The sequence below is a fragment of the Cinclus cinclus genome, chromosome 1 (assembly GCF_963662255.1).
Source record: "Cinclus cinclus chromosome 1, bCinCin1.1, whole genome shotgun sequence".
In the NCBI taxonomy this organism is placed as follows: domain Eukaryota; kingdom Metazoa; phylum Chordata; class Aves; order Passeriformes; family Cinclidae; genus Cinclus; species Cinclus cinclus.
Genome location: NC_085046.1, coordinates 92,517,656 through 92,545,073, shown reverse-complemented (window position 1 = coordinate 92,545,073; position 27,418 = coordinate 92,517,656). Strand labels below are relative to the sequence as shown.

Here is a 27,418-nt window from a genome sequence, read left to right as displayed (position 1 = left end):
AAATCAAAATCTCTCTCTGCCAGCATTGAGTGCCTGGGATGACAAGGATGCTTAGATGGATGGACACGTATCATCCACATCCTCATGCACAGTTAACAGTGAGCTCTTGTGAGAGCCCCTTAAGCTTGAAGCTCCTTTCTTTCTCTCCAAGCTGGACCTGGTTTAACTGGAGTTGTGTGATGAATAAATGCTGAATAAATACAGGTAGTTAAACAAGGTGTCACTTCTTGCCTGTTCTTCCTCCTGTGAGAGCATGGGGAAGAACCAGCTATGAGAAGCTCTTCTCAATGTCCTGAGCTTTGCATCTAATCCCATAAAATCTAGCAGTCTCCATCCCTGCCAAATGGCCGGGTGCTTTCACTTGCAAAACATTTCAAAACATGGGTAGTGTTTCCTCTTAAGTTAGTTTTTTTAAAGATATCTTTTTAGTAAGAAACCAGTTGTCATAATCATAATACCAGGGGACCTTGTTGATTATCAGCCTTGGTGGTGGTTTCCAAAGCCAAGTTGTAAACCATGTAAGAAACTGATGAACATCTCTTTCCTAAAAACCCGGATCAGTATGCTCCCTGTCTGGGGCAGATGGGCTTTGGGTCCTGGGAAGAGAGATGGGGCCAAAAAGTGACCTTCATGCCATGGAGCAGTGCCAGGTGGCTTCATCCCACACAGGAGATCAGGCAGCTCCCATGAGGCACATGAGGCCACCACTGCCAGGGAGCCCTGGTGAGAAACACTGGAAAGAGGAGACTGAAGGAAGGGTTCCGTGAGAGCCCTCAACCGTGATAGCCCTCAAGCCCTCAAGGCCTTATTTTGGCAATGGGGCAAGGACAGATGATAGAGAAATCTGTGGAGTGACTCTGGTCTTGCAAGTGACTGTCCCTTGCAAGGGACTTGGGCAGGTGTCCCCCAAAAATTTAGCCTTCCATATCACTACCTAATGAGTTCATCTCCCACGCTGGGGTCCCCCACCTGAACATGGTCAGGGAGTGATTGCGACCCTGCTGTTTCATTAAGTCTTGATGATAATTCTTCTGAGGTCCAAAGGTGATCCCAAGGCTGCTGTCCAAGGAATCCCTGTACTGAGATGCTCCCATGCTGCTGTTTAAACACATCAGCTTTACAGCCATCTCCTTTTTCTTTGCACACTGGACAATGCTGTGTGATCTCTGATGTGATTTCCTTCAAAGAATTTCCTGAGTAAAACACAATTCTTCAGGGCTTTTTTCCCCTCTCAGATCAAATAGGAACCTTCTCAGGGCAAATATTAAATACTTTTTAATAGCCTTTTCTGCTGTTTCTGAGAGCCTCTCTAAAACAATCATTACGTGAATAAAATTGAAACTTGTATATATTGAATGAAAGGCAACCTAGAAAAAACTGTCTGTAAGGGTCTCAAAGTAGATAATAATGATTCTGGGACCACACGTGGAGACCAGCTCAGTTTTAGGTGCCTGAAATCACTGCAGGTGAATACACAGGTGACATTCAAATCCAATCTACTCCCAAACAGGGCCATCATGAGTATAATGCACTATCAGCACACAGACCTTGAACCCCACGGTTTCTCCATTTGATCAGTATTACAGCAGGAAGACGATGCAGGTTTCTTTTCATTGTGGTGAGGGATGAGAAGGCGAGAGAGCTCTGCCTGCTGCTGCTCCACTCTCATAAATCGAGGAGGAGAGTTACAGGCTTTCGAAAACTCCTTTTCCACCCCTTAAACCCCACTACTCTGAAGCCTCACATTTCCCTCCAGCACTTCTTCCTTCGTTCGTGGGGGTTTGAAACTTTAAAGGTCGTTTGCAAGCGGCGCACGGCGCTCCCGAAGCGGGGGCTGCTCCGGCCCACCTCGACGGCCGAGCCCCGTCCATGCCACAGCCCGTGCCCGAGCGCACCCGAGAGGGATCCTGGAGGGCGGGAGCTCGGTGGGACGAGCCCCGGGAAGGGGGAGAGTTCCCCCGGCGACCCCCGTGAGGCCGCCCCCGGGGCGGGGCCGCCACCCTGAAAGCCGGGCCCGGCGGCGGGGCCGGGGTAGATAGAGACTGTGCCGCCGGGTGAGGGGGAGCTGAAAGTGAGGTGGGGGCCGGCACCAGCACCACCACCACCACCACCACCACCACCACCACCACCAGCAGCAGCAGCAGCACCATGGAGAGCGGCGCCGACGGGCGCCTGGATGCCGCCGCCTTCCTCGGGGCCTGGCGGCGCTTCGACACCGACGGCAAGTGGGGAGAGGCGTGGGGGGAGCCGGCTGAGGGTGCGTGGGTGCTGTCCGTGCAGGGGGGGGTGGTGGCCCTCAGGGTGTGTGTCTGGGGGGGTGACAAATCCAAGTTTTACCCCCGTGAGGTCCTGTAGGTGTTTTCGAGCCCCGCTCTTCCTCCTCGTCGTGAATATCACAGCTGTAAATCCCCCCTTTTCACCCCAAAAGTCTTGCCTTTTCATCGCTTCCCCGTTTCATCTGCTGCTCTCTCTTTTGGTCCCAGTTTGGGGGGTTATTCCTGTTTCTGAAAAGTTTTCTGGTAAGAAAATCTCTGAACGGAGCATGGCAGCTGTGCCCGGCCCTCACATAAGAGTGAACAGATGGAACTGGGAATCATGGGGCTCCCTTGAGTGGGGCAGGCAGGGCTCCCAGCTGGGATCCTGACCCTGAAGCCTTGGGCTACCCGTGTGCTGCCACCCATGACACGGTTCCTGGAACTTGGGCAGTGCCCCTGACCATTAATATATTTGCTTTTTATTTAGACAATGGCTATATAGAAGGGAAGGAGTTTGACGATTTTTTTCATCATCTCCTGGAGAAACTGGGACCAGAAGTAAGTACTGTGTCGCTTTAGTTGTGCATCAGGTCCAAGCAGAAAAGTTCTGCTGAGAGATGGTTTGTGTTTGTTGTCCATTGATTGCCGACTTCCTTAGCAATCCCGAGGTAAAGAGCTTTTCTCTTGGCAACAGGGTGGCATTTAAGTCAGCTGAGCAGTTTGATCAGTTGTTTCCAGCCCAACAGCTGCTGGTCAGGGGGATATAGCAGTCGGCACCAGCTGAAGGGGCTGGTTGGCAGCCTGGAGAGAAAGTAATTTATTGTTGTTGAGTAGAAACAAATGAAAAAGCACCGACCCACAGCCTGGCTGGCTGAGCTGGAGGGCAATGTTCATGGTTTATTTGCTCAAGCCTGTGCTGATTAGTTTTGTCAATATGATAGGTTTCTTTCCCAGATCAGTTTTTAACTAATATACTGTCATTAATTTTAAATGGTGCTTAGGAAGAAGGCTTATGTCTATATTGCCACAAATGGCTAAAAGCCAAATGAGAGTAAATTCTGGTGTTTCTAAGATCCAGAGCTGGCTCTACAGGGTTTCTGGGCTTCTCCCCTGGTTTCCTTTCCTGGTTTTGGCAGCATTTCTCCTCTCTCAGTGTCTCATTTCTGTGTAAACGGAAGCTGCACTGCAATTTACAGGGGCTGCTTTCCTTGGCTCCAGGTCATTCCTTGTCTATGAGTGTCATCATCAGTGAAGGAGAAATCCTACTACTCAGACCAGTACTCAGAAGTATACAAAGGACATAGTAAGATTTTCACTAGACAGAGTCTGCCCAGATAGGAAAAGGAGGGAACATCTTCCAAACGGAAGGAGAGGGTGTGCCAAAAACCAGAGATGAAACAATTCCTTTAAGCAAAAGTAATTAACAAAGACAGAAAAGGTAGCTGATAAAAGGCTGATAAAATAATGAGTATCAAGTGTAAAATCAAAATTATACTTACAAGCCAATTATTATTCTTGGATCTCTAGGGCTGCTACTGTTAAAAAATAGAAGCTGTGAGTAATTTTTTTCAAGCATATTTTTATTTAATTTACAAGTGAGTTTGGATTGAAATATTGGCAGTTTCTGGAGAAATGTCTTCAGAGCATGGATGGTGAGATGAACAGATAGGCATGTAGAAAGGCTTCAAACGAATCAAAAAAAGACTCAGCAATAAGAATGTTTAGGGACACAGAAAAGCTGATTTGAGGAGAAATCAGAGAGTTCATGATGGTTTACCCAGGAACAAAAGATGAAACTGGGAGCTGCTAGTCTTGGGGTATTGAAACAGCAACACAAAGCGTGCTCAAACAAACTCAGCAACAGTAAACATGAGATGTTGAAGGAGATGTTTAACGTGAGGCTGCAGAGCTCTGTGCTGCAGTGAGATCTCCAAGTGGGGCTCTCTGGAGCGAGCTGATGATGATGATGATAAAATCCAGGATTAACCAGAGATCTCATTCAGGAGAAACTCCAAGCCTTGCTCTAGCCCATAACTGCACTTGTGCATCCCTCACATGAGGGTCTGGGACAGCATCACACCGGCTGAGTAGCAAACCTGGTGTGCTACAGCAGTTTTTGTAGTCTTGCTGATACCAGTGTGAACTCCATTACATTGTGCCAGTTATCAGCACACAGAACTTCCAAAATGAGGGTGTTCTGGCAATGGACTTCCTGCTTTAAGAAATCAGTAATAGTTTTATTGTTAGAAGTCCCTGTTTGGATGACTCCAGCTTAATTCGGCACCACGATCCAGTTTGCACCTCCTTTGCTCCTGCTATCTAAGTTTTGCCATTAAAAGAAATAGTTTAATACAGATTATTAAATGGAGAAAGAACCAACTCCCTCTCCTACTATTAAATAGAAGAAATAAGCTAATTCTGGAAGACAGTGCTCACTAACTTTCAGGGTGCTCAGACAGGCTCAAAAGTGCTTTTTTTCCCTCAAGTGGTTTTTCCCCTCTAGCCTTCTTGCCTATTTTTAGCAGTATTTCTGCTCTGGTAATATTAGGGATAGAACTATATGGCAGTGTGCAGGCAGAGCAGCTGTCTTTGTGGCAGAAAACCCAAGGGGAGCTTTGTTCTGGGAGGCCAAGAGCAGTCCTCAGCCCACTCTCTGGGGGCACTTCAGCACCAAGGCTACCTTTGTAGAATGAGTTTGTCTAACAACATTGAGCCATTTTTCTCTTTTTCTCATGATTTATATTGTACAGGGTTGTGATTATGGCAGGAGGGGTAAAGGGTCTCCTCCGTGTTGGTTTTACTATCCTATAGGAAGTGTCCTCTGTGATAAAAGCAGTGAGCTGGGACTGAGCATCTCTCTGCTGTACCACTCATCTTGACCTTTACTCCTTTGGGTTCTTAACATCTTTGTTTCCTTGCACAGTAAAAGGAGGAGACAGAAATATACTGGCACAACTTACAGATGTGTCACAGGTTTAATTAGTGACTGTGTCTGAAGTGCTACACAAGTGATAAATAATGTTATCAGCACTAGAAGTTGTCTCTGCTTGAATAGAGAATGGCTTCATAATTATATTTTTTCAGCCTGCCTTCTCTAAGCTGTTATTTTTCTTAATGACCACTGTGGTCCTTCAGCTCTGTTTTTCTTCCCAGTTACTCTGCAGCATTCCCAGCTGACACTAAATGCCACGGGATGGGAGCAGCTGGGAAAACAATGCAAAAATGAGCCTGTCAGGAAGCTGAGAGACACAGCTCTTCCTAACATCTCTGAGCGAGGAAAGAAACTTGAAATAGCATCCAGTGGTGGAGGCCAATTAATTATATTTTATTGAACCATCAACAATTGTGGAGGGAAAGAGAAAACTTTGCAACAAAGGTAGACCTGTAATAAACCAGCCAAATCCCAAATGCTGCTTCCTGTCCCTTCTCCTCCAGCAATGGGTGATTTCACCCAAACGCATGTCAAACAACTTTCAGCCTAGCAGAGAGGACAGAATAAAGAACCTGTCCAAAACCTAACCACAAAACCCTGATGGCACAGGGAAGGCTGCAGTAACCTTTGTTGGGTGCTGGGTCTACTACAGGAAAAAAAGCTTTCCCACATTTGTGCTGATGAGAGGTAGAAAAGGAGCCAAAAACGTGATGCGGGATGACAGGGAAAGTGCTCATCTATTGTTGCATGCAGGAGTACGGTAAATCCTAACCAAAGTACACGGTCAAATTCTCAAGTGATAGCACTGAAGTTAAATGAGAAAGATTGGCCCAAATGAGAAATTTGCCCTGGAGATATAGTGTGATATCCCACAGTTATGCAGGCAATCCAACCTACAACTCCATGGGGGTAACCAAATCATTCATGGGATTCATTTTTACAATGAAGAAATGTCTGGCCCCAAAATGAAAGGTTCTTCTTCTAAAGTCAAAGTGTACATTACTGGCCTCATATCTGTACTGTGTAGCTTTTGGCATGATAATAGTTGTTGGTTTTGTTTTCCAACTCTCCTTCTTGGCAGACACAATGTGTTTTCATAGATCTTGTAGGAACTGGGTATCTGTGTGACCCTTTGCCTTTCTATCATATTTGGCTGAAACACTAGAAGGCACGTGTTTGAGCCAGCATTTTCAGAAAATTCTCCAGGTTTTCTTCAAGAAACAGGGTATAATCATCACTTAAATGTAGTTTCATCTTTTTTTACATTCTAATCAATACAGTGGCTGCTTCTAAGATCACGTCAAGAAGGAAAAATAAATCAGTTTATTACAGGATTTTCTTGATCAGCAGGAATTAAATGAGACATCCCATTTAATCAAGTAGGAAAGGCTCCACAGTGCTCCATACATTCGCGTTTTGCCCCCCAGACCAAACTGACTCATAGTTGTGTTTTCATCAGGGCAAAATTCTGCCAAGCATATGAATCCCTTAAGGAGCAAAAATTGAATTAGTCAGCATGAGTCAGAGTGCAACAATATAGAAGGAATGGATTAACAAAGAAGACAGATTACAGCCAGGTTTCCAAACAATCATAACCAGCCATGAAAAAGATATTAAATGCTGTAGAAATTAAAAAAAAAAAGTGATTGTGCCCTTTCTGTAATTACAAACACTGTTAAAAACCAGATTACCTTTGTGATGCTACAAATACTTCTAAAGGGTTTTCACAAAATGGAAGACAAAGACTGGACATGGAAAGCAGTAAATTCATTTGTTATAGCAACTCAAAGCACAGAAGCTTTTCCCTGTAAAACTCTGTGGAAGAACATCTGTCGTAAGAAATTTACTTGTTAACCCTGAAATGTATGTTAACAAAGTCATGGCAATATTTTAAACTGTGTTCTTTTATGAGAATAAAAATGACATGGCCTTCTCCTCATGGTAAGTAGTAGAGATTTCTTTCCTGGCTGCAGTGAGTACATGCAGCAAGCCTTGGAAACCACACAGCATCCACAAACTCAGGGAGGTGCATGCACCTGGGAGAACAAGAAATTTTGAGAAAGGCTTCTCTGTACAGAGTGACTGGAAAAGATGCAACAGCATTCACTTAAATCCTCACGAAAGAGAAAGCTTTGCAAACCTTTGAAACTGGCTAAGGATCTGCTGCTTGAGACAGGCAACCTAATCAAGACAGCATTTTCTGATAAAGAAAGATGTGCTCAGCTGCAGACATTTACTTGCTGCCATTTCCTCCTGTTCCATCTTATGAGACAAGAGGCACATTTTGTACGCTGCTATTTGTTACATCATTATTTAGCTCAGCAGGTAGCCCTACACAGCCACTCACTCACTCCCCAGTGAAATGGGAGAGGGAATCAGAAAAGCAAAGTGAGAAAACTCATGGGTTGAGATAAAGATGTTTTCATAGGTAAAGCAAAACCCAAGGGCACAAGCCAAGGCAAAACAATGAATTCATTCACCACTTCCCATGGGCAGGCAGCTGTTCAACCATGCTGACTTCAGAAGACAAACACCACACTCCAAACATCTTCCTTTTCTCCTTCCCCCAGCTCTGTATGCTGAGCACCACACCATATGGTATGGTATATGTTTTGGGTCAGTTGGGGTCAGCTGTCCTGGCTCTGTCCCCTCCCAACTTCTTGTGCAGCTCCAGCTTCCTTGCTAGTGGATTGATGTTGGATCTCGGGGAAACAGAACAAACCATCCTCAGTGCAATATAAAACCATAAATGTGCATTACAACAGATTGAGGTGAGCCTTCAGATCACTGACCTTGCTTGGTCAAGGGGAACAAATCAGGTAGAATATGGGGGTTTTCCAGCCTTTTAAATGTTTTTGGAATAGAAAGGAAAATAGAGCAAGCTAATTGTTTGCACCACCAATAGGTCAATCTTGAAAACCCGATCTCCCAACCTTAGTTTCTGTTTGGAATGTCTTATTTGATCTGTTGGGGTTTTTTTCAGTCTTCTGGGACTTCTTTGGTCAAGAGAAAGGTCCCCTTTGAAACCTAACGGTCATAACATAAGGTGAATTGTTCTTAGTGTAAAAATTTTTAATATTGAAATAATTTTGTCTTGAGCATGCATCATGGGAAAGCCAGTTTGTGTTTTGTTATTTTATTCTTTGTGAGTAAAGGCTGGGTTTTGGTAGAACTATTACCAGTTGTGTTTCATAAGTAGAATATTTATGAAGAGAGAAAGTTTGTCCAAATTGAAAAATCCACTGTAATGTGACCCCCTCGGACTAAAAGCTTTTGAAGCTGTGTAAATATTTTAAGTATTCCAGGCATTTACTTGATGTATCCCATAGTTTATATCAGTTTATAAAAAGAAAGAAGCTGTCCTATCTTTATGCAGGTAACAGTGTCCCTGCCACAGAAAGCTTTAGTGAAATGGTTGTTAGTAGCTGACGCCAAGTTGAGCAATAAGCATTTTAACAAATGTGTATTTTTAAAATGCACAGAATACTTTTCAAATATCAGTTATGATTATTGTTTTGGAAATAATTCATCCTACTGGGCTGGGAGGAGGATCATTTCAGAGTATTCTGCAAGCCTATTGAAGCTGGCAACTGGTAGGCTCGCCGTACTCCTGGGACGTGTTTCAAAGTGTCAAGGTGCTACCAGAAGGCATTTTAAATAGCGTGAGGGTGAGTTATAATGCCAAGAAAATCAAAGTGTGTGTTCAGTGATGTCCTGTGCCCTCAATACCCAAGCCCACAGGACTTTCTGGCCACCACCATGGGAAAGGGGAGTCCTGCAGCCATGCCCTGGGACTCACTCAGCCACTCCTCCTGGGGCCTGCCACCTTGGATGCATCCTAGTGGGAACACTGCTTGGTGTTTCATCAGCAAACTGGGAGCTGCCACCCTTGGTGTTACACAGTAAGGATGCACCCCAAGGGCTGCACTGCATGGAGATGTGCACTGGGTAAATTTGGGGAAGTCACTCGTGGTCTTGTGTCACAGTAATAAAAAAGGGACTGTACAACCTAATGGAGCTTCAATAGCAGCTGGAAAGAATGAGAAACTGGGTTACAGAACACCCAGGAAGGAATAGCTGTAGTCCCACATCTACCTCGTTGTAAAGATGATAAAACTTTGAAGGATTTTTATTCAGGGATTGGCAAGAAGTTAATTTATTGTCTTGTAAAGACTTCTACAAAGGTATGCCACAATATAGTGTGGGTTATCCTCCCTTCCTTCCCTCCCCACCCACACTGTTGGGAGAGAAGCCAGGACCTGCTCAGTGTGAGTGCTGAGGGTAACATAGGACTTAATTGCTTGGGAAAGATTAACTAGGTGAGCTTCCCAGCCCAGCCACAAAGCTCGTATGACCAGAAGCCTTTTCATATGGTGAGGAAATGGTATTTTGCACAGTCCAATCAGAGTGGGTACCCTCATGGTTTCCCTAAAGAAACTGTGCCTGATGAACCTAAGCATTGTATTTCACCTGTCACAGTGATGCCTGTCAAAACACATAACCTGACAAGTCTGGAGAATTTCTCACTGTATAAATCGATTATGGGGTTGAACAGATACAAAGAGCATGTCAAGTGCTTGAAATTCTGTGCTATTAACCCAGAAACACTGACAGGGCTTGGCGCCAGGTCTTAAATCAGCTGACAGGCAATAATAAGCAACAGTCTAGCTCCACTGATACCTTTCAAAGCTGATGATCTAATGAACTGCAGCGATGTCATTCAAGGATAAGGATATCTTCCTGAAAACAAGCAGGATGGAAACTGCTGTAACACACACTTGAGCAAAACCAAACCCCAGTGATTTAATGGGAGCAGTTGGCTAAAGAAGCAGGTGTCACTGAAATGTTTTGGGGTTTCCAAACACTGATCTTCCAACTGAAAGCTTAGTAGCTGCAAAGATATGCATAAGACTTATTTCCAAAAATTCATCCACAATGGTGTGTCTGTGGGCTTTTAAAAGCATTACCCCCAACAGTAAGAATGCAATAATCCTGGTGATTATCTGTGAGTGAGGAGATATTTCTTGTTTTCCCCATGGCAGAGCACCATCACAGAAGAAGAAGTACAGAGGATGAAGGAGCAATTCATGTCTGTCTACGATGTCACCACAGATGGACGCTTGCAAATCCAGGAGGTATCTCAGTCCAACCCCAGACCAGGATTTCCTTTATAGAAGGATGGAAAATTAGAACAGACTTTTTATAGGGTCTGTAGGAATAGGACAAGGGGTAATGTTTTTAAACTGAAAGGGGGTAGATTAAGGAAGACTTTTTTTTTTTTTTAATGAGGGTTCTGGAGTACTGGAAGGGGCTGCCCAGAGAACTGGTTGATGCCCCATCCATAGAAACATCAAAGCTCAGGTCGGATGGGGCTCTGAACAACCTGATCTAGTTGAGGATGTACTTGCCCATTGCAGGGGAGTTGGATTGGATGGCCTTTAAAGGTCACTTCCAGGTTCTGTGGTTAGGACCAGTAGCAGACCTGGGAGATCTGGCAGATAGAGCCTGGGTGCAGAGAAGGTGACTCATGTAGTATTACATTGGCCAGATCCTTTGGTCTGAAGTTTATTTCCAAAGGAGAAACATGCCAAACCTGTATTTCACATACTGGGTCAGCAGCTACCCAAGTTTTTTCTTTTCTTTCATGGTATGGGTTTGATTTTTGTTGTGGGGATTTTTTAAAATGCTTTTTATCCAGCTTGCAAATATGATCTTGCCGGATGATGAGAATTTTCTACTGCTTTTCCGACGGGAAACTCCCTTGGACAACAGCGTGGAATTCATGCGGGTCTGTATTTCCACACTTCCTCTTCCCCCTTGCACACCACCAGCTTCTTCAACACCAACCCTCTGTGCTCTGTAAAACACATCTGGGGAAATGGATGGGTACTGTGGAAGCAAAACACGTTCTGACCTGTTCAGGTAGAGAAGATTTTACATACTTTACACCAGCAAAACAGAGGTGTGGTATCTAGGACTGGACCAAGGGTACCCAGAGAACTCATCACATTTCACAAACACTCTCAGCCATCTATCAGTCATTCCACTACAGACAAAACATCCCCACTCATCAATTCACCCCTGCAGCTCCTCACCTGCAGTACAGTATAAACCAAGACAGCAGAGCAGGCACATTTTAAGCACCAATTTATCTTGAAACCTTAGACTGTTAGGGCATAGAGAGGAAACCTCCATAAGCTGGGTCAACAAGCCCATAGAACTTTGCCCAGTCCTCCTCTGATTTCTGCCCCTAAGTATCCCAACATGGAATTTCAATTTTTCCAAGACTGCATGTGGCTACTTTTATTTCACATACAAGCCCTGAGCTTCTGCAGATCAATGGGCTGTTGTGTATGGCCTTGACTCAGAGCAGTTAAAGAAAACTGCATGTACAAATTAGGTAAGAAATGCAAAATGCAGCTTTTTAGTATTGTCTTCCTGTTATAGACAGTGTGTCTGCATTAAACGTGATAGCAGCATGTAGCATGTACGGCATCCAAGTGTGAGTAAGAGCTATTGTGTGCAAAGTTTATTTTATTTCATCTACAATTAATTAAATGTTGGCTAATGCAACATCTTGCTCATTATAGAAGTTCTGCTTTGAATCTTTGCAATCTATTATGAGTAACTGCAATATTTATGTGCTCATATCAATCTATCCGTGTTCAGATCTGGCGCAGTTATGATGCTGACAGCAGTGGATTTATTTCAGCTGGTGAACTCAAAGTAAGTTATTCTAACAAATCTCTTTGGGCTTGACCTACCATTCACTGATGTCAATGGGAGCCCTTCCATTGGCTTTACCAATTTGCTGTCTTTTTGTGTGATTGACAAATGGCATTTCTGGATTGTTCATAGCGAATTTAAGGACTTGTGCCTTCTGGCATGGTCTCAGGGGCCCTGCAGGAGGGAGGATGGTTTGCTCCACGTCCTGTTTCCTCCAGCCTTGTCCCATGACCCCAGTTGTCTTGGTGACATAAGGCATCCAGTGAGCCCCACAAGCACTGTCTCACCTTGGCTTTGCACATGTGCTTCTCCCAGCTAAATAGAGCCAAAGCCATTGTGTTCTATTAATGGGATTTCTTCACAATCTCTTCCTGAACGCGCAGGTTTTCTGAACACTGATTTCTCATTAAAGCTCAGGCTATTGAGGCAAGAGCCTGTTCAGAAATTATAACCCAAACACCTTGAGCCAGCAGTAACAAAAGTCCATCCCATGGCTGCACATCATGTGCTGAAGTCTCAGCATGTGGCTTCAACCTGTGTCCCAGCAAAGATGTAAGAGGAGGCTTGAGAGTTTTATTGAATGGCAAATGTTTTGATTTGAGATCAATTAGCAAGTATTGAAGGACTTGTGTTATCTTTTGCTTATTTTGTGAGTCTATTAGGATTCACTCCAGTATGCCTATTCTGATGAAATACAGTTACTTTCAAATTTTTAAAAAAACCCCATGTTTCAGCTAAAAAAAATTGAACTTTGTCAAACCGAAGACACGAGTACTAACCAGGAATGTGAAACAGATTTGTGTAACCCTGCTGAATTTGAATTGAATTTCCTACTGTTATTTCTTGAATTTACCCTAGAGAGTAAAATTTATCTCTTTTCTTACTACAGGATTTCCTGCGAGATCTCTTTTTGCAGCATAACAAGATGGTTGCTGAAGTAAAGCTGGAAGAATACACTGATACTATGGTGAGAAAAGATAGAATTAATGTTGTTTAGATCAGAGTACAGCCTGAAATCTCCTTTAGGCTCAACATCTCCAGGGCCATAAAAGCCCTCTTAAAAGTTATGTGTCAGAGATCCCTGGTGGGGAGTTAGCACACACTGCTGCTGACAGTTCTTTGCACTGGACATCAGCTGTGAATGCATTTCAAATAGTTTTGCTGAGAGTTGAACTCTTTCCTATGAGAAAAGAGCTCAACTTTACGCCAAAGCAGGCTGAGCTTCAAATCCCTTTAAATATAGGTGAGGTGCATCCTTCTTCAGGATATGTTCAGCTTCAGTCCTATCTCCAGCTCATTCACTTCCTCCTTCTCTCTCTTCCTCCTAGCAAATCCTTTTGCTCCCAAGACATGCAGGTATCTGGCTTTTCTGCTCTGCAAAGCTCAGCAAGCCTTGCTGGCTCCCTGCTGCTTCCCTGAAAGACTGAGAGGTTGAAAGTTTCAATTCTACACCTGGCTTATCACAATATAGCTTTTATACTGCAATCAGCAACATAGTATTTGGTGTGGGTTTAGCATCAGTCACCTGAATTTCAGAGGAGCTTATTATAGCTAAACATCTAAAAACAAGAAAAGAAAGGGAAAAAAAAAATCTCATTTTTGGATGTCATTCTCAAGGGTATAATTGGAATTCCACTAGCAGACATCTATCACTGCAATTTTCTGAATAGTTTTCAGATGGGACTGCCTTGTTTCTTGGCACAAAATCTGTGTTTGTACCTAAAAACCAGCTTGGTATGCAGGCGAAAAAGGAGCTGCCCACATATTTTGCAATACCATGTTATATATGTGTGATGTGCGTGTGCCTAGAAATGTGACCCTTTAGAGCAATGTGAGAAAATGTACTGTTACAGAAGAGTGTATATTTTGTTTTTCATATTTATAAGACAGTGAAGAGAGAAAAATGCCAGCTGCAGAAATTATTTTCCAACTGGCAGAATTTGAAAACAAAAAAAGCCCAGAAGTTACAGCTAAGACAAAAATCTTTTTGGTAGTATTTGCTGGTAACAAATATCTTTGCTCCAATATCTGCTTCATTAGGGTTTCCATCCCCGGTTAAGCATCGATCTCTGATCAGGTGCTGGGAAATAGGCGATCTGCAGCTTGTAGACAGTGGGTGGTTCATTTCCTCCAACTCCTTTCCCTTCCCTTTAATTTCCCAAGAAAGATCTGTGATTCCACTACCAGAAGGTAGCTAGGTATCACTACAGCCCAGGGCTGAATGCCAGGAGGTCTAGTTTCTAGTCCCATGGTTTCTTGTAGAAGGGCTTTGTATCTCCAGAGAGGCAGTTTAATCTCTATGTTAGAAGATAAGATTTGATCTGGGAAAAGGAATGGTTTGTATATGTAGGGAATTCTATGATCTGAAATGCAAATCTGGCTCCTGAGGACAAAGGTTTGCCAAGATGCAATGCCAAATGAATCAGGGATGTTAATGGTCATGTAAAAATGAGAATATGGCAGATGATTATTTTTTTCCTTGCAATTCTTTTCTCTAAGCTGAAGATCAAATATGTTTATAAACACACCTGATCCCAAAAGCTAAGGCAGAGTGTGAAATGAACACAGGCAGAATCTTATCTTATGATATCCTGGAATAGAATAGAGGATATGAATTCCATATGTAACAGCAAATTATCCACATGGGCATTATCCTGTAGCAGCAGATACACTCCAAACATTATTGCACAGGAAGTTATCTGAAGTAAGAAGGCAAAATTCCAAGGAGGGAGGAAAGATTCAGCCTTGCATTTGCAGGGCTGGATTAAAGAGGGGAAAAGTGACTCAAAGGTTTGATGTCAAGGCCCAGGGCAACCCTTCATTTCCTCTCTCTTCTTTCCCACTTGGAGTGAGGAGATGCTGGAATGCAGAGTCCCACTCCCACTGGACTCTGCTACCATTACCACTGTTTAGGATAAATGGGTCAGTGGCCCATCCATTTTATTTCCTGACAACAGGCTTTATGTTATAACTTTGACATCCAGAAGCAGTGATTCATTTTCTGCAGATTAGACGTATTTATATTTCTCTCCCCTATTGCTTTGCTCCCCCCCTTTTATCTTTTTAGAGCACAAAGTCCTTGGGAGCAGGACCTGTTTCTGCTGCACATAACTACAGGGTCTCTCACAGGGTGGCCCATCTATCCAGCTCAGGGCTTTTAAGGTCCAATGTAATTATTACTCAGTAGAAATAAACTGTGTCCCAAGGAGCTGTAAACCCATCTGTCTCCACAGGAATATACAGATCTCTGCCCTTTTTTCTGTACAAGCACAGCTGGCTGCACACATCTTAAGCAGCTACTGATATCCTGAGTAGACCCTAGGGCCTTTTGGAGATGAAGGGGGAAAGACAAAAACAATCACTTTAAAGAAGCTAGCCCAGGCTTGAGGGGAAAAGAAAAAAAAAGGCAGCATTTTATAGTTCTGTGCTGAGTATTTGAGTTAGTGAGCAACGTGAGCAGATATATCAACCAACCAGGGTGTGCTAAAATCTTCCCCCTTGTGCTGCTGTGAATGATCTCATACCACATTTTTAAAAAATTCTGAGAAGAGGGAGAGGGTTTTTCTTTTAGAAGAGATTAGTTGTCTCTGGAAAGGAGCATCACTTTATCACATTGCTTAGCAGCCACTTCTTAAGAGGCTATTCTGTTTTCTTGCAACCTTGACATCCTTTCTTCAGAGAACACTGATATAAATCAGGGATTTGATGAAGAAGTGATGAACTCCTATAAAGACAAGAGGTAGTGAACACCTCAGCATTGCACATACTCTGGCAGTCTGCTAAATCAAATCTTGAAGAGCACAAAAGTCACTGGGGAAAATTACAAAAGAACTTTTAAGTTCTCAAGACTCTTTATGGGGGAATTGAAGTGACAATGCTGTGCTGAGGAAGCTCCTTTGTAGGCACTGTTTGGTTTTTTTTCCCCATGCCTACACAGATACATATTTGTATTAATAATCATTAAGTGTGTATTAATAATTATTTACATGCACCCACTTGCAGTTCTGAGTCTTTGAAAACAATCTGTAGGTTTGTTGCCTTTCCATGGGCACCGACTAAGAGCTGTTGGCAAGGAGCAGGTGCTTGGAGGTTGAAGTGAAGCCTGGTATTGCATTGAGCCTCCTGAGAAGAGGCCCCAAGAGTCCTGTAGTGTGTGCTTTGGGAGGCAGAGTGAGCATAGCTGAAAATTGATGGAGAGTTTAAATAGCATGGTGAGAATTTTCTGCCTTCCTGATTTAACACAAGCTGGAGAAATGAAGACTGGCCCCCTTCTTGCTTTGTGATGAAGACACTCTGAATGATGACAGTAGAACAACTTTTTCTGATCCTTCCCACTTCCCTTCAGCCCCTGAGGTCAAGCTGTTAGTAGGTTTCTGGGTCCTGGTGAAGTTTCAGCTCAGAAATACCCATCTCACCTATGCATTTGACAATATTTTTTTTTTATGAGTGACAGATTGCCTACCTGTGCATGCACACAGCTGTGTACTTAAGCATAATATTGTAAATGCTAGGAGCATGAACTAGATTTAAGAAATGGTTTCTGATAGTCTGCAGCTTCCCAGATAGCAGCATATTACTTCTAGTTTGTAATCCCAAGTCTATAAGCTGCATGCAGGGCAAGTTCATTTCTGAGCTTTCTAATTTCTTCAGCAATTTAAGTTGTATATTCTGCTGAAGCAGTCACACATGCAATGCTGACATTCACTTTTTTCAGTGCCTTATGTTGATAATATCAGATGGAGCATAAAAAATTCCTTTAATCTGAGCATTATTATATTTCAGTAAAATGCAAAGGATAGTTCTTGTCCAGCCAGCATGCCATCTTTGCCTACCACAGGTTAATATTCCAGAGAGGAAATAATGTAAGTGCAGTGATTAATAGCCATCTTTGCCTACCACAGGTTAATATTCCAGAGAGGAAATAATGTAAGTGCAGTGACTAATAGCTCAACAAGTATTGATCGTGAATTACAGCATTTGAAAGCTTGTAGATGGTGATGACTGAGGATGAAATCTTAACCCCAGAGAAGTCAGAATAGATATTTTTCCCAGCTGTAATGACTACGGTTTTGCTGGCGTTATTTGCAAAGATTCTCCTGGGCATTGAGCTATGTGCCCTGAGTGTGCAAACCTGCAGCTGAGGGCTCCTCATCTTCTCAGTGCAAAGGGAGAGAGGCTGTCTTCTCCCTGAAGGATGATCTATGCCCACGAGTATGCAGTTTGGATTACTTTTATTGTGCATTGGGGGGATTTCTGGTGCTTTTGTGGCTGCTGTCTGTCCCATCTGCAAGGACAGTGCCAGAGTTTCAGTGTGCTCAGTTCCATGGCTGTGAAAGTCTATCTGTGCTCAGTGCTGATGCCAATGTACTCACATGGGTAATTAAAAGCCAGAGCACAGAAAATTCAGGTGATTTAGACCCTTAACATCTTACTAGTCAAGCTAGCATATCTTAGTTAACAAAGTCTCCTATGACCACCAAACAAAAGGTGTAATAACAGAAAGAGAAATATTTATTGTATTGAAAAAAAGCCTAAACAGAATTTGTTATGTTTGTGCACACACTGAGCAAACTTCCCAAACTCTAGAAATTCCATAGGAGTAGAGTGTGGCCTACAAGATTGGTTCCTAAAGTGCAGTCTTTGCTTATCCATTCTCCTCCTTGTAGTGGTCCATGCTGGCCTCTCTCCCAGGTGTCCGAGAGGACCCACACAGCTGATGAACATAAATCTGCTTCCTGTGTCCCTTCTGTGGTGTTGTCACCTCTGGCATTAAAATTGAGAAGGGATGCAGGAGAAAATCGCATTTAAGCTCAAACTTCATTTCTGAAGATCAAAACCAACAGAACTCAGAAGCCTTCAGGCTTTTAAACACCCCAACAGATAATGCCTTGGTCTCTTAGGAATCAAAACATGCTTAGAAATCCTGTATTAAAGAACTTGTCTGTGTGACACAGGTGGTCTGGATGGGCAGGACACTGAGCTTTTGTCCTGAGGGTAACTTGCTGGCCACTGGGCTCTCCTGCCACTCTGTAAATGCCTTTGTGAGCCCATCCTTCCCTATAGAAAGAGGCCATAGGGAGTCCTGCAGCTTGGGTTGATGCCTGTCTTTATACAGTCTCAAAAACGCCTGGACAACTTTTGTTTCAGCTGTTGGGCATAGGTACCCATTATATATATATATATATATGTATGTATGTATATTAAAATATATTTGTGAGAGTAGGAGGTCAAGTAAAACTGACTCTCTCAGTGTTCCACTTTATTCCACACAAAGAAAGAGAGCCAGAGAAGGTATAAAAACAGGTTTTAGTGAGTCTGCTAATCACAGTACTATTTATTTTGGTTGTTTACTTCTTTCCTTATCTCTGTCATGGAAAATAATTCAGATTTATATTGCTTTCCAAAGAATGTGTGTGTGTGTGTCATACTGTGGTGTTTCTGAGGTCTTTACAACACTGCACTGAGAAAGCAGAGCTATTTCCTTTGCTGAATTAAAAGCTGATGGCAGTTTTGATTTTGCACTTTAAAAAATGGAGATGTAACAACTTTTATTTGCAAACCAAGCTCTTACTTATTCTGTCTGTCTCAGAGTACATTCAGACAAACAGAGGGTGTGCCCTTGGTGCACTGCCATTAAAAAGTCAGTGAATTAATTTGTACAAACACTTTAAAACATGACTGTAAAGGCAATGCATCATTTTATAAAGCATACTGCTAGATGCAGCAGAGCTTTTAGTAAAATTGAGTGCTATTTAAACATGCCAGACCTTGTCCTTAACCACACTGAGATGTTCCGTATCTTCCTGGCAGCGTAAATATACCTTTCAAGAGTGTAAACTGAAAAGCCATCAAATTTAGCATATCAAGATGGTGTGTGAAGGCAAAAGTATGAATTAGAAACAACCTCATAACCATTTGAGTTTTCTGCTTCTCCCATGATGTATGCTTTGTCATATGGGGTGGACACCTTCTGTCATTCTTTGTGTACACATGCAGACAATTAGCATATCAGATCAAACACATGCTTAAAACTTGAAAGTTTAATTAAAAAACATTTCCCTAGGCTTTTCCCCTAGTAATGCAGCACATGATTGCCATGTAGTGGGTATGCATGAGCTCCACTTGTCCTGATAACAGGATTAGGTCTATCTTATTAGCTGTGGTACCTGAACTAATTCAGTGAACACCAGTCTTTCTTCCCTACATGTTTTCCATCTTTCATGTGTTAGTCACTGGGCAACAATTAGCTTGGCCTAGCTTTTTCCAGCCAGTCCTTTTTCTTTCTGTTGACTGGTATGGATGATCAAAATACTGCATTTGTTGGAAAATTGTATTTAGGATAGTTGCAGCAGAAAAAGGCCAAAGAAATAGAAAACACAAAAGTTCTCTCTTACAGAGCTGAGTGAAGGAGGTCAGGGAGGGGAGATGGTTAGCTGTAAGTAGACAGGGTCAGTCACTGAAAGTTTAATATCAAGCTGAAAGATAAGGGTGCAAGAGAAGAATGTTTCCTTCCATTAAGCAGTCCACCAAGGAGTTTATTACCTCTCTATTAAATGTGTTTTAATGGGATCTGCGCTGCTGCAGGAATATCATTAAGGGGTCAAAAATGGGTAGGATTGAAAACCATATGCTCACAAAATTGGTAATAAAGCAGGAAGCCTTTCACATCTAAACCACTATCTCCAATCTAGTCTGTTTCATTAAGACTTCACAGAACTCTTCAGCCTCCTGGTTATTTGCAGCTTCTGAAACCATGAAAATATGCTGCACCCACAAAGTAGAGCAGATGCAGGGCAGGTGGAACACATGAAGTCCCAAGGCAAGGACAGCCATGCTGTGATGCTTATTTATTTATTCCCTGGACTAGCACATGAGGCTGGAGATGCTTCACTGGAAAAGAAACATAAGACTTGCCCCAGACAAGCATATGTAAAATGAAAATTGTGTCCCAAATCTGGCTCTTGGGCAGGAAACCACCTGTACCTGTCCTGGTACCATAAGCTCACATGGAGATCAGGACACTGTGATCACAGACTTGAACTTCTTCCAGAAGCTCAGTGTTTGCTTGAGGCATCACAGAGAGAAAAACACATCTGAGTTTGAAGTCTAGCCCGAAGCACTGAATTTTAGTCTTAGGACAGTAATTCTGAGATGCAGGAGAAATGGGAGAAAATAAAATACACTTTCAAGAGCTCAGAAATATGTAAGAGAATCCAAGTGAAGTACAAAGACTGCCAAAGACAGCAAGTTTTAGTGTATACAGAATACTGTATTTTTGTATGAACCAAAAACCAGTGCCTTCAGCCAGAGCTGTCCTCACCTGGCATCAGAGTTCCTGAGACCTGGGCTCTGTGTTTCTCACCAAAAGCTGTCCTTTCCCAGAAAATTCTGTCTTCTCCCACCACACCAGCTGCACTGCTTTGTGGTGAGTTTCTGCAGACCATGTGGGTAACTAATGCTCCCTGGGGGCCAAAACCAAGAGATTTAGGGTGACATTTTCAAAAGCACTGAAGTTACTGTAGAACCTAAGGACTATGGTATTCTGACCACCCACATGCTGGTACTTCTCTAGTCATCTAAACAGAGGTTGCCTCCATAAGCTTCCTTTAGGCAGCATGTTTTAGAGCTATGATGTAAGTGGATGTAGCAAAGTCACCTGTGGGGGAGAATGTACAAAAGTGAAGCAGTAGGGGTATTTCTCTCTCTCCTCAAACAACAGGCAAAACCAGGTTACGCATTGATGTTCCATTTGGAGAGAGGCTTTTAAAATCTTATCTGGGCTTATTCATTTCTAGAAAGAGCATTAACAATTTTCTGTGACGTGCAGAATAACTCCTTTATCAGCTGAGAACTGAAGGCTCGGGTTTATCTCTCTGATGGCATTGGGAAGCTGTCATTGCAAGGATATTTCTCCCCTTGACGGCACCAGCAAAGGCAGCTTCTGCTCCCACCCCTTCCTCTAGCCTTGAACCACTGCTGCTCCAGAAGAGACCAGGGAAAAGTATCATATTCCTGTGGGAGGTCTAATGGGGCAGGAAGCAGCATGCAAGAAGTTAGATCAGATGGAAAGGAACGACTTGGACTGGTGCAACCAGAGACAACCTCAGGATGGCCTGGCAGCTTTATTTGTCTCCCTAGTTCTAGAGGGAAGGAAGATTCTGAAGTCTTTCCTCTGTCATTTAGTGGCTCTGCACACAGCATGTTTTTGGCAGAGGCAAGTTAAATGGGAAAATAGTTTTATTTGTGTCACTGAATACCCACATGGCTCTCATGATGCCATTTTTCCAAATATCTTAATATGGGCATTCAATAATTCATACAACTTTCATGTTGTATTTCAGTGGGAGGAAAAGTGAGCCCATACCAAGTATCTCTTCAAAAATTCCACCCAAACCTCACAAGTGTAAAATACTCAGAATAATTAATGGTATAGAGTCTGTTGCAGAATCTTAGTCTAAATTTTGTACAATAAAGGGTTACCATGGACTTGCTGTCCTTGCTCCCCTTGAGCAATGGGCAGGGAAGAGGCAGCACTGACAAAACAGGCAAAATCTCCCTGAGAAATGGCTGCTCTCCAGATGCTACCTTTTCTCACATGATTATTAGGCTCTGCCCTGGCTCCACTGCTGGGAAGTGCTCAGGACATGCTGCTGGTTCCCACAGGTTCAGGCTGTGTCATAGGGGATAATCCTGCCTGTCTGAGCTTTGTCAGACAGGGCCTGGTCCAGGCCTTCCCAGCAGCTGTGCAATACACAAAAGATCTGTAGTGAACCAATTACTCTGCACAACCACTAAACAAGCAAATGTGATCTATCAGAGTAAGATTAATGCATATTCCTTAACTGAGTATTTGACAAAGAAAGTTAATCTGTCATAGTAAAATACTCATCTTCTCCCCCCACCCCCACAGTGTGGAATATATTTTTTTAGAAAAAAAAATATATTTTTTGAGCCATGTGTTATTCAGGTTTGCAAGTCATTCAACATCTCCCCACTCCTTTCTTGGTAACAGATCCTTTTTTGTGTCTTGAAGAGAAATGCAGAATCAAATATAACAAATAAATAATTTTTCCCTTTTTTGTGTATGATGACTCATCAAAATTATGCTGTTCAGGAAAAGAAAAGGATACATTTTGAATTCACATTTAACCTCTTATTGTTGACAGCCTGAACCTTCTTCCGAGTCTTAGTGCATTCTAGCAGCAGGACTTGAGCCAAGCAAGCCCCATAGCTTTAGTGGTGTAAAATCCTGACCTCAGTGCTGATTAGAAGGTAGCATTTGCACTTCAGCTGCTCAGAAGCCACAGCAACTGTCAAAGATAAGGATGGAGTCCAGGTGGAAGTGTTTAGAAATTTCCTCCTTTCTCTCTTCTCAGAGCCAAGGCAATGTCAGTATTTAGTTTCTGAAGGTCTTTTCTGCAGACTTGCTTTATTCCCATGTAAAATTTATCCCTGCATTATCCCCAGTATCAGGGAGCACTACTGGTATTTGATTGCTTTGGGTTGTTGTTGTTAGACAGTTGGTGGGTTTTACTATTCCCCTGTACCACCCTTGCATTTGGTGCTAGCACAGGATGCCATGCTGCCCAGGGTGTGGGCAAGCACCCTGAGCAAGCAGAGGGAATGGCACAGGGCAGAGCAAAATGTATACTAGCTTTTTTTAGTATGTGTGTTCTCCTCATGGCCCATCTATCTTATCTCTGTCTTCTTGATTTATAGATGAAAATCTTTGACAAAAACAAAGATGGACGACTGGACCTGAATGACCTGGCAAGGTAGGATTTAATAATGTTGATGGGGTGTTTCAGCTCACAATGGTAGATCGACTCAAGGTGATGCTCTCCCTCTAGGGATGTGCAATTGAATTCTACCTCCTTTTGAATCAGATCTGCTCTGATCCCACCTCTCCAACACATGGTCCCCATTGCAATAATCTGAGAATCTAGAGCCAGTGATAGGGGCAATGCCAGGATCTATCTGTATAACATCAATGTACTCTGGTATAATCTGAGGTGCTTCCCAGGAGGTGGCAAAGCAACCAGTGGCTCTGTTTCTTCAAAAGAAGGGTGACAATCCTTTCAACAGGGTCACAGAAATTAATTTATTTTTCATCATTATGTGCAGCAGGGATTACAAAGAATTTTTACTGCATTTTGAATAATCAAAGTGCCACCACAAAAGAGTTTGGCAGTGGCAGTAGGAAAGAATTTGGAGAGCCAAGGCGAGATGCTTGTGAATGAAACTGGGGATTCAGTCATGGACCTCTGTCTCTTTTCTGTCCTTGATACTTCAGAGGCTTTTAGATGATTTTCACTGCCTAGGCATAGAGAGTATGCCTCTTTCTGTAAAACTATGTGCATTGGTTGGATAGGACTTTAAATATGCAGATGCAGTCTTAAAATACAAGTTTAGAAGATGAGGGGACAGAGGTGCTGGTTTGCTATTCTTGCTCTCTGCTTTGGATCCCAACAAAAGCCAGCACAAATAACTGAAGCACGTACAGCAGTTCCCCTTGACCATGAAATATATGAGGAGAATCTGAGGCAGGATGGAGAATATCTAAAGGGGGTTGCTGTTACAATTTTCTCTTAAATACAGTTCACTTTTGGGAACCAGGCCATCTGAGGCTCTCCCCCAGTCTGAGAACATTTCTCAGACTCCAAGTCCCTCCATCTGTGGACACAGCTCTGCATGCCCTGTGCCACAGGCTCTAAAAACCTCAAGGTTAGCAGAGCAGTTGGAGAGAGAAAAGGGTTTATCAGTGCTTGACAGACTTTAGGAGATGAAAAGAGAGGAATTCTGCCAGTCTTGGTGCACAGGCCAGTATTACTTTGTCCTTTACTTTTACAACCACCAAGTCTCCCTCCAAGAGGGAGCCATAAATCACTTTCTTTAATGCAGCACAGCAATCCAGTTACAAGGAATGATTGTCTGGTAGCTCTTGCATCGGAAGCTGACACCCTCTGTTGTGCAGGACCATCAGAAACTCTCTGGGAGAAGCAATGGTGCTAATGGGCAATTCTGTAGTGAACCAAAGGGCACCATCTGTGCCCCATCAGACAGGGAGGAAAGCGTGTGTTCCCACAACAGACCTCTGTAAATAACCCCACAGGCAATTTTCTCTTTTATAGACCTTTAATCTAACATCCTTTTGCTTTGCAAACAAGGATAGCTCAGAATAGTTAGTGTGCAGATGATAAAGCAAAAAGATCATAATTTAAATCTCTCCATTCAGGATTCTGGCACTTCAGGAAAATTTCCTTCTACAATTTAAGATGGATGTAAGTAGCAATACTTTTTGATACATTGATCCTGTCTCTCTCAGCTAAAATGACCTGGGCCCAAACTTGAAAATTTTGCTTTAATTTTTCATTTGTTTGTCCTCTCTGTACACAGGCTTGCAGCCAAGAGGAAAGGAGGCGAGATTTTGAGAAGATCTTTGCACACTACGATGTTGTGAGTCCCACGAGTCAGTTCATTCTCTTGCAGTTTATAAATGACAGATACAGCATATGCTGCTGGGACTTATTCCTCCTGCTGGGTGCTGCTGTGGTCACTGAGGAGTGGCAGCTGTGCCCAAGCCCATGACCCATGAGCCCAGATGCCAGACTGAGAGGGGTAAAGTAGGGACAGAGAGGAGCGATCCTCAGAGGTCTCGTGTCAAGGACCTGTTTTAACTTTCTCCATTGCCACAGCCAGTGCTGCTGCATTAGCAGATTTCCAGCAGGAGATGCAAGGGAGGCAGAGGAGGTGGTAGCTTTAGCACGGACAGTCTCTGGCAGTTCAGGACCTGCATCACCACCAGGCTGAAAAATAAACCCCCTTCCGATACCGAACCCGTGGTTGTTCAGGGAGTCTGGCTCAGGGCAGACACAACCATTTAACTCACTGCCTGTTAGACATCAGCAATTCAGTGCTGCTTCTGACTGTCACACTCCCTCAGGGTGGTGGGAGATGTTGCTCCCATTTGGTGGGAAGAGATCGTTTGGGAAAAACAAAGGGATCTTAAATATTAGAAATAAATTGTTTACTGTGAGGGTAGTGAAGCACTGGAACAAACTTGCCCAGAGAAGATGTGGATTTCCAAATCCTGGAAGTGTTCAAGGCCAGGTTGGATGGGGCTTTGAGCATCCTGGGTTAGCGGAAGGTGTCCCTGGCCATGGTTAAATGATTGGAATTGGATGATCTTTAATGTCCCTTCCAACCCAAACTGTTTCATGATTCTGTGAACTTTATGCTACAAAGCTTGGTGACCAGATGGTGATACTGACCAGTAACCACTGTAGTGGTTTTGACTCATTGGAGAGTTTTGATGTTAATTCTTTATTTCAGAGTAAAACAGGAGCACTTGAAGGCCCAGAAGTGGATGGGTTTGTCAAAGACATGATGGAACTGGTCAAGGTATCTTCATGACTCTGTTAATATTCTGTATTTCTTTAAGATGAGTGCTTTTGGAAAGGCTATATACAAGATACACTAGTAAGAACATAGAGTCAAATTTTAATTTGATCATCAGCAGAAGGGAATGCCATCATCTCAGTATATATACTGTAGAGTATTTCACTGTGTCGCAGAAATTTTGTCTTACAAATTATTACAGCTTCCCTCAGCAATTCTATTTTTAAAAGGTCCATTCTAGTTTGTACTTTGCATTAGGCAGCTGTTACAGCATGACATGATATGAATGGGTCATCACAATTTCATTCTTCTGTATTCCTTGTGGATATGGTTCTCTCCAGACTGACCTCACGGTTCATTAGTTCATCCCAAGGCTACAATTGAAAATGAGGTCTGTCTGCAATCAAGAATATTCTATGTGTTTCTTCAGCTCCTGATTGACAGAAGAATTTGTCTTCATGGGATTATCTTGAGTTTCCAGATGCAGTCCAAGATAGAGCTTTTTACCCAAACAGATTGTGATCTTTAGATTCCTCTCAGCCTGAGCTGTTGCATTTTCACACAGTGTGACCTGGCACAGGGATATCAATACTGCCATGTCCATTCCAGAGAACAGCAACTCTGTGCTGATGACTATGTGTGTGTTCTGGCCATGTAGCAGGGAGGAGTGTGGGAATGGACAGAAGGCTGGATCTGAGCTGTTGAGAGTACGTGTAAAGGAGGGAAATTTGTACTTTGCCTAAGGGCCTTCTGCCCTTGGACACCAGAAGCTGTGCATGTGAATTTGATCCCCTCCTGAGAATGTGGGAAGCAGAGCAAGCAGTAAAGCATTAGGAGCATACAGAGGTTGTGTAGCCTGTAAAATGTGTCTAGCCTGTAAAATAGCAGTATTCTGACAGAAATGTCACATTAGTCCTTGCACAGCAGGTTTGAGAGAGGAAACCAGGAGAAAGCACAAGTCTGGTAGAGCAGAGATCTGCATTGCACAACTTTCTGAAGTTTTCTTTTCTATGGATCAGATACTGATGGCCTTGACTGAGAACAAAAGTCACGGTGCATTTCTATACAGTCACTTACAGTTCCATGAACCTTCTGCTATTGAAAGGCACCCTCTCCCCATCTTCTGTTTACTTTCCCATGGCATATGAGATGATGTGGGGCCTTTTGGTCATTCTTCCTTGGGTGGATTTCCGAGTTGCTGCATGGTGGGCTGCTTTACAAGCTGGGGAAATCCAGAGCCATTTTCTCTCTCAGCACTCTTTTTCTCTTTGCCTGCAGCCCAGCATTAGCGGGGTGGACCTGGACAAGTTCCGCCAGATCCTGCTCAACCACTGCGATGTGAACAAGGATGGGAAAATTCAGAAATCTGAACTTGCTTTGTGTCTCGGGCTGAAAATTAACCCATAGCTGGGAAAGTGCTTGTGGTTGTGTTTCTCTTGAAATATTTGCCTGCTGCTCCTCGTAGAAGTGTGCTCTGTGCTGCTGTGGGAGTGGTGGGGAGCTGAGGCACCGTGCCACCAGACTGGAAAGTGGGATTTGCATGGGGGCCCCCTCACTCCACCATCTCCTTTGTGATGTTCACTTGCTGCTGCCTCTTGTGGGTCCCCTTAGCAATGTCTCTTCCCACCAGCAGATGAGCTGCTCAGAAGAGAGGTTGCTGTTCTGTTCTCGTGAAACACTGCCCTGCTCATTCTCCTAGGATAGGAGCAAGCATCTCCTTAAAAACCTCCCCTCAGTGCTCTCAGAGTGCAGCTACTAAGTGTTTCTGATGGTCACTTTATATGTGTGAAGACATTATTTCGGTGAACATTGTGCTTTGTGCATTTAAAATCCTGGATGGATGACAGTGTATTTGTGCAGAAATAAAACGGCAATTGCAGAAATTCAGTAACACCAAAGTTTACGTGTTATGTACAGAAAGCCATCTGCCACAGGCTGGCAGACTGTACATAGTAGCCTTTTATGTAATATGTAACAAATGACAAGAGATTTTGTGATGCCTATCAGTTGTGGGGTTTAAATCTGTAATGAAACATGGTAGATCCTTCCAGTGGGCAAGCCACACACACCAGGTGTGGTTTGCGTGTTACCCTCACACTTGTCACCC

At 43.2% G+C, this 27,418-nt stretch overlaps 1 protein-coding gene across 1 annotated transcript; it reads left to right on the top strand.

The window, feature by feature from the left end:
* The first annotated feature begins 2,148 nt into the window (after positions 1–2,148).
* Positions 2,149–26,718, top strand: SCGN (secretagogin, EF-hand calcium binding protein). Its single transcript, XM_062500612.1, has 11 exons — positions 2,149–2,221; positions 2,743–2,813; positions 10,230–10,322; positions 10,886–10,975; positions 11,857–11,913; positions 12,803–12,880; positions 22,633–22,688; positions 24,149–24,194; positions 24,310–24,369; positions 25,246–25,314; positions 26,590–26,718. The coding sequence occupies exons 1-11, from the start codon at positions 2,149–2,151 to the stop codon at positions 26,716–26,718; spliced, it is 822 nt and encodes a 273-aa protein (XP_062356596.1).
* Positions 26,719–27,418: the final 700 nt, after the last annotated feature.